The sequence below is a fragment of the Barbus barbus genome, assembly GCF_936440315.1.
Source record: "Barbus barbus genome assembly, chromosome: 1".
Taxonomy (NCBI): domain Eukaryota; kingdom Metazoa; phylum Chordata; class Actinopteri; order Cypriniformes; family Cyprinidae; genus Barbus; species Barbus barbus.
Genome location: NC_136729.1, coordinates 1,715,909 through 1,732,679, shown reverse-complemented (window position 1 = coordinate 1,732,679; position 16,771 = coordinate 1,715,909). Strand labels below are relative to the sequence as shown.

The 16,771-nt window shown below is 36.5% G+C and overlaps 2 protein-coding genes across 2 annotated transcripts; both read right to left on the bottom strand.

Annotated features, from left to right (window-relative positions):
* Positions 1-4,717: 4,717 nt before the first annotated feature.
* Positions 4,718-11,590, bottom strand: LOC306873978 (uncharacterized protein). Its single transcript, XM_079423620.1, has 4 exons — positions 11,554-11,590; positions 11,270-11,337; positions 7,419-8,091; positions 4,718-7,240 (listed from the first exon to the last, which is right to left on the bottom strand). Exons 2-4 carry the CDS (start codon positions 11,278-11,280, stop codon positions 6,293-6,295), a joined length of 1,632 nt encoding a protein of 543 aa, XP_079279746.1. The 5' UTR covers positions 11,281-11,337; positions 11,554-11,590; the 3' UTR covers positions 4,718-6,292.
* A 770-nt stretch (positions 11,591-12,360) lies between these two features.
* On the bottom strand, positions 12,361-15,639 carry LOC306873976 (uncharacterized protein). The gene is made up of 3 exons (XM_079423617.1): positions 15,547-15,639; positions 15,056-15,183; positions 12,361-14,854 (listed from the first exon to the last, which is right to left on the bottom strand). The coding sequence occupies exons 2-3, from the start codon at positions 15,091-15,093 to the stop codon at positions 13,258-13,260; spliced, it is 1,635 nt and encodes a 544-aa protein (XP_079279743.1). The 5' UTR covers positions 15,094-15,183; positions 15,547-15,639; the 3' UTR covers positions 12,361-13,257.
* Between the last annotated feature and the right edge of the window lie 1,132 nt (positions 15,640-16,771).

Genomic DNA, 16,771 nt, shown 5'->3' with positions numbered 1-16,771 from the left:
GTCCGTGTCCGGATCAGCTGGTGGATCGGCACCGGGAGATGATGTCTCCCTGATCGTCGGCGGAGGCTGGGGACACCTGTTATACCAGTTATACCAACATGTATTGTTACACCAATAAATGTTTTGCACATTTATACAGTAAATATACATATTTGTATAGGGTAGACATTGTTCCCATTTCTAATAGCTTCTTCAAGATTCAAGATTTTTATTTGTCACATACACAATTATACAGAGTATAACCAGCAGTGAAATGTAGGTCAGGTCCGCTCCAAGGACAGTGCAATTATAAAGTATACAAAAACACTGACTGTACATAAATATTAAGAAAAAGAAAAGTAGAAAAAAATAAAAGAATAAAATAAAATAAAATAAAAGATAAAAAATATAAATATAAATGTGCAGGTCAGTATGTTGTTGACTTAAATAGTAATATAAGAAGGAATGTGCAAAAAGTTGTACAGAGTATTCACATAGCAGCAATACGAGGTAGAAAAAAAGTATGAATAACTTATTGATATGGTGATATTAACATGGAGTCAAGTGATGTTATGACACGGAGTTAGAGTTTAGGAGCCTGATGGCCTGGGGGAAGAAGCTCCTCCTAAGTCTCTCAGTTTTTGCCATCAGGCTACGGAAGCACTTACCAGATGGAAGCAAAGTGAATAGACAGTTACCAGGGTGATTTGAGTCCTTGATTATTTTGACAGCTCTATTTTTGCAGCGTTGGAGGTAGATGTCCTGCAGAGAGGAGAGAGCAGACCCTGAGATGCGCTCAGCTAAGCGCACAACTCTCTGTAGTGCTTTGCAGTCCTGATTGGAGCTGTTTCCATACCACACTGAGATGCACTGAGTCAATACACTTTCTATGGTCCCTGAATAGAAAGTTTTCAGGATTGTTAAAGTCTCCCGCGATGATAAAGGCAGCATCAGGATGTTTGTTAATGTAGCCGCTGAGCACATCGTGAAGTTTAGACAAAGCCAAGCCGGTGTCCGCCTGTGGAGGAATGTACACAGCAGTAACAATGATCGATGAAAACTCCCGGGGCAGATAAAATGGGTGGCAAATAATGGAAAGATGTTCCAGATGAGGCGAGCAGGAACGCGACAGAATGGAGATATTCCTGGGATCACACCATTTCTTGTTAATCATGAAACACACTCCTCCACCCCTGGATTTACCGGCCTCTGCTGTTCTGTCCGTCCGAAAAACAGAGAAGTTATCACTCTGCATTACAGCAGTGTCCGGGACCGAGTGCGTGAGCCATGTTTCTGACAAACAAAGGATGTTACAGTCCCTTATGTCCTGTTGGAAAGTTATCCTGGCTCTAAGATCGTCCATCTTATTCTCCAAGGATTGGACATTTGTGAGCAGAATGCTCGGAAGAGGAGGATTATGAGCCCTTTTCCTGAGTATTTGATCCAAAGTAGGCCTACAGCAAAACAGTACAATTTTGAAATATTTTCACTATTTAAAATAACTGTTTTCTATTTGAATATATTTTAAAATGTAAATTACTCCAGTCACACAATCTTTCAGAAATCATTCTAATATTCTGATTTGCTGCTAAAAAAACTATTATTATGATGATGTTGAAGACAGCGGAGTAGAATTTTTTTACAGGTTTCTTTGATGAATAGAAACTTCAGAAGAACAACATTTATCTGAAATAGAAATCTTTTGTAACATTATAAATCTCTTTATCATCACTTTTGATCAATTTAAACCATCCTTGCTAAATAAAACTTAATTTATATAATTTATTTTCCAAAATAAATAAAATAAAATAATAATAATACTGACTCCACACTTTTGAATGGTATAGTGTATAATGTTACAAAAGCTTTTTATTTCAGATAAATGATGATCTTTGGATCTTTCTATTCATCAAAGAATCCTGAAAAAAATTACTCAACTGTTTTAAATAATAATAATAATTAAAAAAGGTTTCTTGAGCAGCACATTATTATGATTTCTGAAGGATCATGTGACACTGAAGCCTGGAGCAATGATGCTGAAAATACAGCTTTGATCACAGAAATAAATGACATTTTCCAATATATTCAAATAGAAAGCAGTCGTACATAGTAAAACTGTATTTTGGATGAAATAAATGCAGGTTTGGTGAGCAGAAGAGATTTACTTTACTTTTACTTTTAGTCATTTAGCAGACACTTTTATCCAAAGCTACTTACAAATAAGAAAAAGTAACTAAAACTAAAAGTTAACACTCTGTAAATACTATATACACACCCATTTAAGAAAGAAGAGACTTATTAAACAAAAAAAAACTATGGCTATGACCAAATACTTATTTTACAGAGGAATTTACCAATTAATTCATTAAAAATCCTACAATGTGATTTCCTGGATTCTTTCCCCCCATTCTGTCTCTCATAGTTGAAGTGTACCTATGATGAAAATTACAGGCCTCTCTCATCTTTTTAAGTGGGAGAACTTGCACAATTGGTGGCTGACTAAATACTTTTTTGCCCAACTGTGTATTTGAATTACTTTTTTGTATTAATGTAAAAAGCAAAAATTGTACACTAGCGGGTTGAGAAGGGCACAAAGTCAGTGGGGTATATTTATTTTATATGTTGTGTATCTTGGTCTTTGTTAATACGGTATTTAGTTTGATTTATGATTTAAGTTATGCTAGTCTTAATTTGTAATGTTGTGTTGCTTTTTTTGCATAAATTTGCATAAAAATGCCAATATTATTGTGTTTGCTTGTTTCAGCCGTTATGGTGTTTTGTGGAGACAATGCAAGGCAAATAAAAAGGAGAAAAGGCAAGCGTCAGTGCAAGAGCAAAGAGCTACCTCCCAAAATGCTGTAAGACAATGTTTTCATGCATTACTCACTTAAATCTGAATTATTGGGTGTTAACACAAAGATGTGATTCCTGCACTATGAAGCAAAGTTGTTTTATAAGCAAAACATGTGTACACACGTTGCACAAACTATTAAAACTACATATCAGTAGTGGTTAGTATTATTGGAAATGCATGCAAAACAAACTGTACGATGCAATACAATTTATTATTATTTATTTTTATTAGTTTTCAATCATCTCGAAAAACAATTGGTTGCACTCTCTGAGAGATTTCTCTCTAGTCCAGCAATGCTTGCAGAGATTGCATCTTATCATCGGGACATTTGAAGAAGATTTCAGACGTGCTACAGGAGCATTTACAAATTCAACATATGCTGAAGTAGCTGGAGGCTTGATGATGGGTTTGGGGTTAGTTTTAGCTCCAGTTCATCGGTGCATTTCTGCTCTTATCACAGGAGCAGGAGTAGTTGTGCTTTCAGGCGCTACAATCGCTGATCAAATCTGGAACAAGAAGATCATTGTAACGGAACTAGTCAGACACGGAAGGTGAGTAAAAGATAAAGAGTTTATTCAAGCTCGTGCAAGGTGTCAGGTGAAGGATCGTCTTGAAGACAGGTGAGGAACAGTTCATTCGTGACAATAGTGCTCCGTGCACAAAGGACTGATCCTATGCTTCTCCTTCTCACAGGTCTCCAAGGTTCCTGGGTCCAAGAGGCGAAGGAGAGCGTCCCGGGAATCTTCACAGAAATATTTCAGGAGCTGAGAGGATGACAAGGAGCAAAACAACAGGTAAGTAACTCCAGGTAGGATACTCAGACTGTAGAGCTAGTTGAGAGCGTCGGTCCTTGAGGTGTCGCTACTTCAGCTTTGTAAAGCAGCAGCGATGGTCCATGGAGTAATCCTGTTACGTCAAGATCGGACCATGAAGTGAGCTGAGGGAAGTGCTTTTATGTGGCTGGTGATAACGAGGTGCAGGTGCCGGTGATGATTGGAGATACACAGGTGATAGTGATGAGTGACGGGGAAGACGGGCCATTCTGTGACAATCATGAGCCTGCAGGCCAAGTTAATACAAGACACTGAAGCTGAACTGAGGAGATTTCAGTGTAAAATCAGCCCTATGATGGACAAGATGAATGAGATCAGCCAGCATGTTCATGAAATATTGAGAGACCTCAGTTACCCAGAGCGTGATGTTGGGTATTTAAATAAATATGTTTCATCTGCCAGTGAATTAGTGCGCTTCATACAGATATATGACATTAGTGTACTGGCTGCGCAGATACAGTCTCAAACGTCATGTTTGATTGGAGCCCATTTAGTCAGAGTTCTGCCAGTTAGAATAACACTTGATCAGATGTGGATAGAAATGGTTCAGTTACAGAATGCCATGGAAGAAATGACTAAAAAAATAGACAGAATAGCAAATCAACCTGACTAAATAACATCATTTATATACATTCACATTAAGTGCTTTTGCTCTGCATTGCTGAACAAAAGAATTGGTGTTTTGGGCAGAATTATTCAAATGATATGTTCCCATATAAGACTTGTACATTTTAATACAAAGTAAATGTAAGGTGAATTACATTGCTATCTTTAAAATAGCCCTGTTTATTTTAGGAGAACTAAACAGGGAAAAAAACTAGCAAGACACATAAATGTTTTATATTGTGTGCACATGAACAGTGTTTATGGTGATCAAAATGTGTTTGCCAAATGCATGACTTTAATAAACTGAAGGTGTTGTTTTGAGCCAGGATAATTATCCAAAATTTGAAAAGTGTACATACATTGAGGACATCTAGTGGTGAAAATGATAAGTAAAAAGAAAACTAAAACACAGGCTAAAGATCTAAAGCCAGTTGTGTTTCCCAAACATATTTTATTAGATTGTTGCTGGTCTTTTTTAACAGATTTTAATAGTTAAGCCAAATACAGTTTTAAGAATTTTAGCAAAACAGAATAATAAAAACATTATATAATTCAGCCATAAATGTTCTCGCCATGATAATAGCCACACTCTTGTTTTCCCCTAGTTTTATATATATATATATATCCCCATGTGGTAAGCTCAATCATGTAAAACAGCTTTTAAAATGTTAAATTCTTTCACTTTACGATGGAAGGAGTAAGATTACCCACAACAAAACTTTACGATGGAAAACATTGTAAATAAATGAACAAACTAGCAAAAAAAGAGACTGTATTGAGTACAATCTGTATAAAGCAAAAAAGGGCTTTTGACATTCTGTCACATGTTCAAGAGAGAAAGAACTTTTTCCGTAGCAAATTCATATTTTGTGCAGTTTGGCTGCTAGGCTAGAAATCTTTGTAAAATGACTAAAGAAGGTAAGCTAACATTAAATGTGAGCATATTAATAGGTTCCTATTATATTAATTAGTGGACAGTGACAGAACTGCATGTAATGTGTTACAGATAAACGTACATTTGAAATTTACCAATAATCAGTATAATGTTATTTGTAATAATGTATAGCTAATTGTGTATTTGTATTGTATTGGTTATGTGCTTTTACTACGCTGTGCATAATAGGAAAATATGTAAAAAAAAAAACACTGTCACTGTGAAACTAAATACAACCATTTCGTCAAAAAAAACTAAAAACATTAAAATATATTACTACTACAAGGTTTGACCTTCATTCGTGCTGCTGCTGCGCTGACACTGGTTTCAGGCAAATCCATGGTTGCTGGTGTTAAAATGTTGGTCCATCCAAAAAAAAGAAAAGAAAATGATGTCTTCATTTGTTTTCTCTCATGTCGTTCCTAACCTCTCTCTTTTTCTTCGGCTTGCTGTCGCCACAGCAGAGTGATCCGCACAACTGATTTTGCACATGTTTTATGCCGAATGCCGTTCCTAACCTGTATGTCTTTATTTCCTCTGTGGAACAGAAAATAAGCTATTTTAAGAAACGGAAACCAAGCAATACTTTGCCCCATTGACCATTGTAAAAACATACATTTCTCAAACTTTTGGGCATAATTCTGAGGTTCTTTATCAACTAATAAAATTAGTTTCCCTCCTTAGGGTTTTTTTTTTTTTATAGTAGTAGTAGTAATAGTCCACATATTGCTTAATGATTTGGTTAAAGATCCAGTTAGCAAAATTAAATCTGTGTTACAAGTGGATCCAGGATGTAAATTAGTCACATAATAGAAACATTTATACGGTTGCTGATTTTATCTGTTGAGTTGAATCGCCTCAAATATAAAGAATATAACATTTTGCAATATGAGGTTTCGAAATTTGATGGTACAATTTCATATTTTAAGAAAATTATAATTTTTTATGTGATCTTCATATTGCAAAAATGAACTGAATTCTGATTGATGTAAACAAGGGAATGGAAACACATGTGTGCATCAGCTGCACTGATTTCTAATGGTCAGCAACAGGCTTCTACTTCTTTGTTCACTCTGCTGGATTCAATCATTTCCCAGTCAGGAAACGTTTTGCCAAACCAGCTTTAAGATAACTCAGAGCATCTTTATTGGCTTCATCGGATACAGCTTTTCTCCTCATCTCCTCCAGCTCTCGGACCCATTCTTCTTTCCCAATCTCCCTCACTCTGGGGATGAAGAAGTCGAGATGCTGAATTGTGAAGGCAGAGTCTGGTTTTAATGCGATCTGAGACAGATTCTTGATGGTCTGGTAAGCTTCAGATAGAAGAATTGACTTTTGGTCCTCAATCTCCTTCAGATCTTTGTCAAGATGATCCATTAAAAAATAATATATCTCAGACTGTTCTTGGGCTTTTAAATATTCTTTTTTTATAAAGTCAAACTCCATCATGACGTTTGAAATTCTGATGACGTATTTCATGTTTTCTTTGACATGTTTGCTGTGATGACACTTGCTTGTGCACACAGTGCAGTAGCCTTTTTTCATGACTTCACATTTGCTTGGATCAGAAACCCACCAACAGTCAAACTCATGACAGTTTTCCTGACAGATGGTGCAGGTCGTTGCCTTCCTGTGCTTCCATGACTTGCTCTCAATAGGAACCTTCTGTTTGACCGTCTTTTTGATTTTAATGGTGAAGTTTTTACACTCATCAATCTTTTTCTTGTTTAGTATCATTGCCTCCTGAATCTGACGTTTTTCAGCTATTTTCAGTTCTTTCTCTTGAACTCGCAGCTGTAAGTTACAGATGGATGCTTCAAATTGAATGCGCTCCATCAGGACATCTGAAGACAACTCTAAACTTCTTCTGTTCATTTCATTCAGAGATTGAAGGAAATACGTCATGCCATTCTCACTGTCTTCCCAGGCGTCTCTTTGTGCACGAACAAGACGTTCTTTAGTGTGACGTTCTTCAGCCTGCCGGTTGTTGAATAAGAAATATGGTGGTGATGGCGCAGTGGATAAGACACATGCCTTTGGTGTGAGAGACCCGGGTTCGAATCCACTGTGAGACACCAATGTGTCCCTGAGCAAGACACTTAACCGCCTAGTTGCTCCAGAGGCGTGCGACCTCTGACATATATAGCAATTGTAAGTCGCTTTGGATAAAAGCGTCAGCTAAATGAATAAATGTAAATGTAATGAAATGAACAGGTTGGCCACTTTTGTCTCGTCTGCAGGGGATTCTAGCTTTTTTGATGCCACCGAGGACATTTTGGGGTGGCAGACCATCAGAGTGTGTGATTAAAAACACAATGTTGTCCACAATGTCTTTTCCAAACAAAGACAGAATTGAACTGATAATGTAATGCTGTCGGTCTGAAAGACGATTCTTGGATGCTTGAGTCACAAAACACACAGCATCGACTTCACAAACTCCATATTTGCTTTGAAACAGTGCAGATAAATTTTCAGCAACTTCCAGATCTTTGTCCAGTCCTCTAGTGTCTCCGTAGCCTGGAGTATCAATGATGGTGAGAGATATGGGACTCTTCATAGAAAAGACCTCATACATGGTGATTTCAGAGGTTTGTGATTCTGCTTGATTTCCGGCTGCTTCTTCTGTGATTTCATACCACTTTTCATCCTCAAACTTCACTCCCAGTAAGTAGTTGACCATGGTGTTGATGAGAGTCGTCTTACCAACACCAGTCTCTCCCACCAACATAACTATTTTGTCTGGTTTACTGGCGTCTTTTTCCCCATAAGTCCATTTTCTTACTTTCCCATTATCATCAAGAGATTTCTTCTGTGTATGCAGATGGTATCGTTTTGGAGGACCTTCATGAATCACAGTTGGTCTGCGTGGTGGAAGTCTGGGCTTTCTGTAAAATGCAGATGGAGGCAAATATTTTTCAAAATGTTTGTATAGCAAGAATTGAAATATTTTGAGTGAGATTATGGGTAATGTATACATTTAATTCATACTTTTTTAACACATTGTAATTTCTTCAGACAATATTTCAACAGGTAAGGCCCATCACATTCTGGCATTACTTTTGGTTACACTTTATTTCGATAGTCCACTTTAGACATTCTACTAACTATAAGTAACTTTGTAACTATGTGTCAACTACATGTAAACTAGTATGTTGTATGTTGTGGACCCATCAAAATAAAGTGTTAGAAGATATTAAACAGACAGTCTACTAATGCTCTAATGACTGCTAGTTGACATGTAGTTGCACAGTTACTTACTGTTAGTAGAATGTCTAAAGTGGACTATCGAAATAAAGTGTTACCTTACTTTTACATAATCCTGTAAAACGTTTACACCAAGTTGTATTTGAAAGGGCTCATTTAAAGGGCTCATTTCAAGTATTTTTTTTTTTCTTTCTTTCTTTCAGAAAATAGAACATTTCTTAAGATTATATAAAGTGGGCTACTCATAAGTACTCGTAAAAAAATATATACCATTAACCTATGTGTTATCACATGATCTTAATTTTAAAGGTATTTTTTTAAGCTCATGCATAAAATGAAACTGCAGATGAAACTGCAGAAGCAAATGAAGCAGTTAAAAATAACAACATCAACTTAATTGTTAATCTAAGTAAGAATAAAATCAATTAAGAAAAGACTGAAGGAAAGGTGGCAAAAACAATGGAATAATGAGAAAGAAGGTTGATGGTTTTACAGAATTCAAAGGAAAGTGGGAGAGATGAGAAGTGCAGGTAAAAACAGGAGAGATGAGATAGTAATATCAGGGATGAGATTTGGACACACAAGAGGTACACTTTATAAAATGGGTAATCATGATACGGGAAGGTGTGAATTTTGTGGGCAAGAAGAAACAACATGTTATACTGTACTGTAAGAAATACGAGACTGAAAGTAGAAATCCAATGAAAAAATGCAATTTATACCAAGATATATTTTACAAAATAACTCGAGAAATATAGTTATAATTTTATTTTTCAGTACTTTAAAACAACTAATTTGTGGGAGAGAATATATATATATTCTCTTCCTCTTTTCTTCTAATTTTAGCACGACATAAGCACGAATCAATGTGAGAAGGTGGGTTGAAATATACAGAACAACTTATTGAAACGTATCTAGCTTTCATGTAATCTTCCAATCTGTGTTTTAACTGCAGAATGATGTCAGTGAAGCAGCTTGAAAATGTGAAGTGAACATGTCTCGTGACATTAGATTTACCAAAGGGATATTATGCTCATTCTTCGTTTGTTAGACAAAATAACTGGAATGTCAGCAGTTAAAAGAAACAGAATGCATGTAACTGCTTGCTAAATCACTATTGTTACATCTTTTATGTAGCGAATAAATGCCATGTTCAGGACGAAAAAAGCCTTGATTTTTCAAAATACAAGCAGTGATGAAATTAACCAGAGATGATCACTGAATTTTCGACACAAATCTGTTTTTAACACTTTCATAAAATCTTTCATAAATTATATAACTTTGGAATATATTGGCTTGTTTGCTGATTTTTAATTAGTGACACTAGCTTTACTCAACTTATATATATATATATATATACACTCACCTAAAGGATTATTAGGAACACCATACTAATACTGTGTTTGACCCCCTTTCGCCTTCAGAACTGCCTTAATTCTACGTGGCATTGATTCAACAAGGTGCCGAAAGCATTCTTTAGAAATGTTGGCCCATATTGATAGGATAGCATCTTGCAGTTGATGGAGATTTGTGGGATGCACATCCAGGGCACGAAGCTCCCGTTCCACCACATCCCAAAGATGCTCTATTGGGTTGAGATCTGGTGACTGTGAGGGCCATTTTAGTACAGTGAACTCATTGTCATGTTCAAGAAACCAATTTGAAATGATTCGAGCTTTGTGACATGGTGCATTATCCTGCTGGAAGTAGCCATCAGAGGATGGGTACATGGTGGTCATAAAGGGATGGACATGGTCAGAAACAATGCTCAGGTAGGCCGTGGCATTTAAACGATGCCCAATTGGCACTAAGGGGCCTAAAGTGTGCCAAGAAAACATCCCCCACACCATTACACCACCACCACCAGCCTGCACAGTGGTAACAAGGCATGATGGATCATGTTCTCATTCTGTTTACGCCAAATTCTGACTCTACCATCTGAATGTCTCAACAGAAATCGAGACTCATCAGACCAGGCAACATTTTTCCAGTCTTCAACCGTCCAATTTTGGTGAGCTCGTGCAAATTGTAGCCTCTTTTTCCTATTTGTAGTGGAGATGAGTGGTACCCGGTGGGGTCTTCTGCTGTTGTAGCCCATCCGCCTCAAGGTTGTGCGTGTTGTGGCTTCACAAATGCTTTGCTGCATACCTCGGTTGTAACGAGTGGTTATTTCAGTCAAAGTTGCTCTTCTATCAGCTTGAATCAGTCGGCCCATTCTCCTCTGACCTCTAGCATCAACAAGGCATTTTCGCCCACAGGACTGCCGCATACTGGATGTTTTTCCCTTTTCACACCATTCTTTGTAAACCCTAGAAATGGTTGTGCGTGAAAATCCCAGTAACTGAGCAGATTGTGAAATACTCAGACCGGCCCGTCTGGCACCAACAACCATGCCACGCTCAAAATTGCTTAAATGACCTTTCTTTCCCATTCTGACATTCAGTTTGGAGTTCAGGAGATTGTCTTGACCAGGACCACACCCCTAAATGCATTGAAGCAACTGCCATGTGATTGGTTGATTAGATAATTGCATTAATGAGAAATTGAACAGGTGTTCCTAATAATCCTTTAGGTGAGTGCATATCAAAGCATTTTTATATTTTGTGCAAAAACCATTCAGTCCACTAGACGGCGCCATAAAAACATTACAGCCAATGGAATGATGCTCCTTCATTTAATACTTTTTCTGTCTAGTTTTGTCCTTTTAATGATAGAGCACCTGATCAGGACCAGTATATGAGTATTGGATTGTTATAAAATCAGTTCATAGTTCAGTATCACTACAGAATATTAGCAATTAATCACCAATAAATAAACAAATAATTTAGCTTTACAGAAAGCACATGAATTTCAACTCACTGGACATTCATGGTGATCACTGGACTAAATGTGTTCCTCCCAGAAGAACGTTGCCTTCACTCTGCAGTCTGTTTACAGGGAAAACAACAATAAAAAACAATGAATTATTTAGTTTGAGTAATACTTTGTAAATGTAAAGTTGTGTTGTTTATTTAACATATAAGCTTTTATTATATTTAATCATTTAAACATTAAAAAAAACATATATTTGAGGAATATTATTTCATGTCAATATATTTTTAGAGACACAATTTAGCTATTAAACAAATCTAGAATATTCTTACACGGCAGTCTCTGCGTCGAGTGTCTGGCTGAAGTGTCGGCTTTGACGGAAATACGGGTTTGTTTAACAAGTCTAACTAACTGAGGTTCCTCCCAGGCAAATATGCATTCTAATATCTGAATAGCTTATGAATAAAATGACGAGGAAAACACATGGTTGCCTGCTGGAAGTTGTATGTAACTAATGAATTAAAACACTGACTGTGTGTTTTGTATCATGCATACAGATATTGACATGCATTTTTTTTTTATTAGTGTTCATAGAAATAATTAGGAATCTGAAAAGTGCTGATACTTTAAATAAATAAATATGCACAGTATATGCTTACCAGTTGTTACATGTGTATGCTTGTTTTGTATGTTTTTGTTATGCATAGCAGCTGAAAGATTAATTGTTGCATCAAGAGACTAATTGGAGCAAGATGAAATAATGGTTGTCATCTTGGAGGAGTTCAGACTTCACTTCTGTGGAAATTTTGTGCTGAGTTTAATCTCACTACAGGAATGTCACTGATGTCCAAAAATCAGATCAAGGGTGAATGATTGGTTTTACAAAGCTGTCAAGGGGGAGGGTGGGGGCAGGGTTTATCTGCAGCTTTCAGACTCTGGGCTGCTGAAAAAAATAGTTGAAAAGCTGTGTAACCACAACCACAGTTGTGTTTTTTTGAAGCTGGAAGCTGAAAAATGCGACTGAACGAGTGACATTAAACTATCTCTGTGAGTATAAGGAAACAAACTCATCTTTGATATATTTCCTTTGTACTTTAGGGTTGCACAATAATGTTTTTCTACATAAAAAAAGTACACCTAAAGAAATACCGTTTAATAATTATGATTATGATCATACGAGATTAATTCAGAGATTCTTGAATAAAACATTTTACAATAAACTTCTTTCAAATAATACAAAACAAATATTAATTGCACTGATATAAATGACTCTGTGGTGAAATAAATACTACAGTAAATACAAATGTAATTTCTATATGAAAAAGTTAGTTCAGTCAATAATTAAAAAACAAAGTAAATTCTATATTGCTACTCAATTTAATGTTGTAGAAGTTTAGACAAAGAAGAAAGCGTGTAGAAGACAGCGTAAATATAAACATTGTAAAATTAAGTAAAACCCACTCAACTGTTCTTGCAGACACTTATAAAATTAAAGTTAGGAGGTGTTTCATTGAGGACTGTTGCACTGCAGCTGTCTTCTAAACATGTTTAATTTAGAAACATAGAATCCAGGTTGTTTGTGGTTATTAAATCATTGATCAGAAATGATTTATTTTTTAGCGAGCGAATGTTTATTTTGTCTTTACAGCAATCTTACGTTATGAAGCGTTACGTCAGCTTTGGTTGTGGAATGCTATTGGCTCTTGTGTGTCACATGCAACCTGGTCTCATGGCATAAACGTACCTGGGGGCACTTTTTAGTTGTGTATTTAAGATTTAAACGTTTTGGAACAAGGGTAAAACAGTAACACAAATAAATGATAAAAATATGTTTTAGAAACTTTCTGTCATGGCTTTAAGTAGTTTTACAACAACAACAACAGCGAAACAGTTGAAAATTATTATCATATATTCACATATATACCAGCAACTCCTGGTATTTATGAGTGAAGCACCTGCACAGAAAGTCATATGCATTGATTTCTCTTTGTAAGCAATCTTTTTCATGTTCATTGTTTCATCCGTACGTGTTTTGTTCATTGCCCACCAAAGAAAAGATCTAGTTTTGCCAAACCAGCTTTAAGATAACTCAGAGCATCTTTATTGGCTTCATCGAATACAGCTTTTCTCCTCATCTCCTCCAGCTCTCGGACCCATTCTTCTTTCCCAATCTCCCTCACTCTGGGGATGAAGAAGTCGAGATGCTGAAGAGTGAAGGCAGAGTCTGGTTTTAATGCGATCTGAGACAGATTCTTGATGGTCTGGTAAGCTTCGGATAGAAGAATTGACTTATGAGTTTCATTCTCCTTAAGATCTTTGTCAAGATGTTGCATTAAAGCCAAATATGTCTTGGACTGTTCTTTGGCTTTTTCATATTGCTTTTTTACAGAGTCATATTCTATTGTTGTGCTTGAGGTGCTGATGACGTATTTCTTGTTTTCTTTGACGTGTTTGCTGTGATGACACCTCTCTGTGCACACGGTGCAGAAGCCGTCTTTCATGACTTCACATTTGCTGGGATTTGAACCCCACCAGCAGTCAAACTCATGGCAGTTTTCTTGACAGACTGTGCATGTTGTTGCCTTCCTGTGCTTCCATGACTTGCTTTCAATGGGCACCTTCGTCTTAACTGTCCTGTTTATTTGAATTGCAAAGTTTCTGCATTCCTCAACATTTTTCTTGTTTTGCATCATTGCCTCCTGAATCTGAAGTTTTTCAGCCTTTTTTAGCTCCTTCTCTTGAACTCGCAGCTGTAAGTTGCTGATATACGCTTCAAATCTAATGCGCTCGATCAAGACATCTGAAGTCAACTCTAAACTTCTTCTGTTCATTTTATTCAGAGATTGAAGGAGTTGCTTCATATCTTCCATGCTGTCTTCCCAAGCGTCTCTTTGAGCGCGAATGTGACGTTCTCTTGTGTGACGATCATCAGCCTGTCGATTGTTGAATGAGAAATAAACAGGTTGGCCACTTTTGTCTCGTCTGCAGGGGATTCTAGCTTTTTTAATGGCACCGAGGACGTTTTTGGGTGGCAGGCCATCAGAGTGTGTGATTAAAAACACGATGTTGTCCACAATGTCTTTTCCAAACAAAGACAGAATTGAACTGATAATGTAATGCTGTCTGTCAGAGAGACGATTCTTGGATGCTTGAGTCACAAAACACACAGCATCGACTTCACAAACTCCATCATTGCTCTGAAACAAAGTGGCTAAATTCTCAGCAACTTCCAGATCTTTGTCCAGTCCTCTAGTGTCTCCGTAGCCTGGAGTATCAATGATGGTGAGAGATATGGGACTCTTCATAGAATAGACCTCATACATGGTGATTTCAGAGGTTTGTGATTCTGCTTGATCTCTGACGACTTCTTCTGTGATTTCATACCACTCTTCATGCTCAAACTTCACTCCCAGTAAGTAGTTGACCATGGTGTCGATGAGAGTTGTCTTGCCAACGCCGGTCTCTCCCACCAACATAATGATTTTGTTTGGTTTACTGGTGTCTTTCTTCCCAAATTTCCATTTTCTGACTTTTCCATATTCATCAAGAACCTTCCTCTCTGCATGTAGACGGTATCGTTTTGGAGGTCCTCGATGAATCAGAGTTGGTCTGCGTGGTGGAATGTTCGGCTTTCTGCAGATTTTGGCATATATTTGTCAGAATGTTTGTGTAGCAAGAATTTAACACAATACTCATCAAAATAATAATAAACATTATTGTGATTATGAATATTTAATTTATGAATAAAACATTTTAGTCTCTATGAATATAGTTTAAAGTGTTCAAACACCCATTATTCTTTTTTCTGAGTTATTCTTAAGGACATTCTCTTACATGCTATTCTGCCGACTGAGGTTACAGGGTAATTCCATTGTTGCTGGGGTTTTAGTTAAAGTTCACACAGAAACTGTCATCATTTATTCACCCACATTTCATTCCAAACCTGTATGGCTTTATTTCCTCTGTGGAACAAAAAAGAAGATATGGCATTTAAACAGAATATATGTTTGAAGAACATTGAGAAACAAACAACAGTGGACCCCAATTCTGAGATTATTGATGAAATAATAAAAGTTAGTTTGCTTATTAGTCTTTTCTGTGTAATAGTACAGACATTACTCTCATCTTTGCAAGTTTCAGTTACTAGCACAATTCAGTCTGTTTCAAGTGGAACAAGGAAGTAATTCAGTCACAAAGAAACTTTTACACTGTGGCTGATTTTGCTCGAGTTGAATCTCTTAAAATGTAAAGAATAAAAAAAGTAGTAGCCTGTATAGTCCTATTTTGAATGAATTTCTATATACTTATATTCAAATAATACTTACATATTCAAGACTATATTGTTGTGGAGTTTTCACAGCAAATCTCTTCGCGAGTTGCGAGTTAGTCTGCAGGAAGTTTTCTCCTGCACTTCCAGTAATACCAGTTTTCTTTAGTTTGTCACGATTAAAAGGAACATGAGCGTTTTTTTTTACAAAATAAATAAATAAAATCATTCACTATTATTCTGATTAGGCACAGACATTGCATTATGCACCCTCTGTAAATGCATTACGCATGTTCTCTGTGAGTTTTGTTTAGCTAACATGTCTGTTTAGAGTTTGCACATTCTACTTAAATGAGAGAGTAAACAAGTCAGTTATATTCAAATGTGATCTCATGAGAATTCGTATGTATTTTACGTAAAATATGGTTCTACCTACATTTACATTCACAGGCACTGAAACTTACAATACTGACATGTTTCAACATTTTAACGTACGTATTGACAGCACCTAAAATGTAAATTATGTACGTATGAACAACTTTACAGACTTACAAATGATTACGTATGAATATTGAAATCATGTGCATTAACTTTTTTATTGTATTCAGTTATCACATCAATGGCATTGTTTTCAATTGCATTATTAAATGATAACATTTTGTTTGGTTATTTCTGCTGACAACTCGTTTTGAAAAATAAGTAAATTGTTAAACAAGGCTATACTTTAAACCCTTGAACAATATTTGGGCAACCATTTAACCATTACTTATCATGTAATGTTTACTTTGTTTGCCATGGGACACAAAAGGCGTTTTCTCTGACATGCTGTGACTGACAAAGAACTATAAAATACAACAAAAATGCAACATAATTACAGAAGATCAAATTTATTCTAGCACTGCGAGGAACAGAACCAAATTCAAGCATTTATTTAGTTACATTCCTGTCCATCCTGAGCAGTGATGGTAAGCAGCAATACACTCGCTGATGTGCTTGTTACTTCAAGAAGCTTTACAGCAGGTTTACAGCAGAAAAATTGAACGTTGATTGGCTCTCGCCTGCGTCATCACAGATTGTGACACGCAGTGTTTCTGGTGAGTTGTGTTTGAGAAATGTGCCCCTGCGTCTCAATGTGCATATCCACCCTATCTGCCTTAAATAGTATTGAAAATGACTAATATCACATAGAATTTAGGACGGATAGTATGCACATTGGGACGCAGGCCATGCCTTCACAGAATGCATCAGCATAATAATCTGGAGGATATTTTTAGCGAATAAAG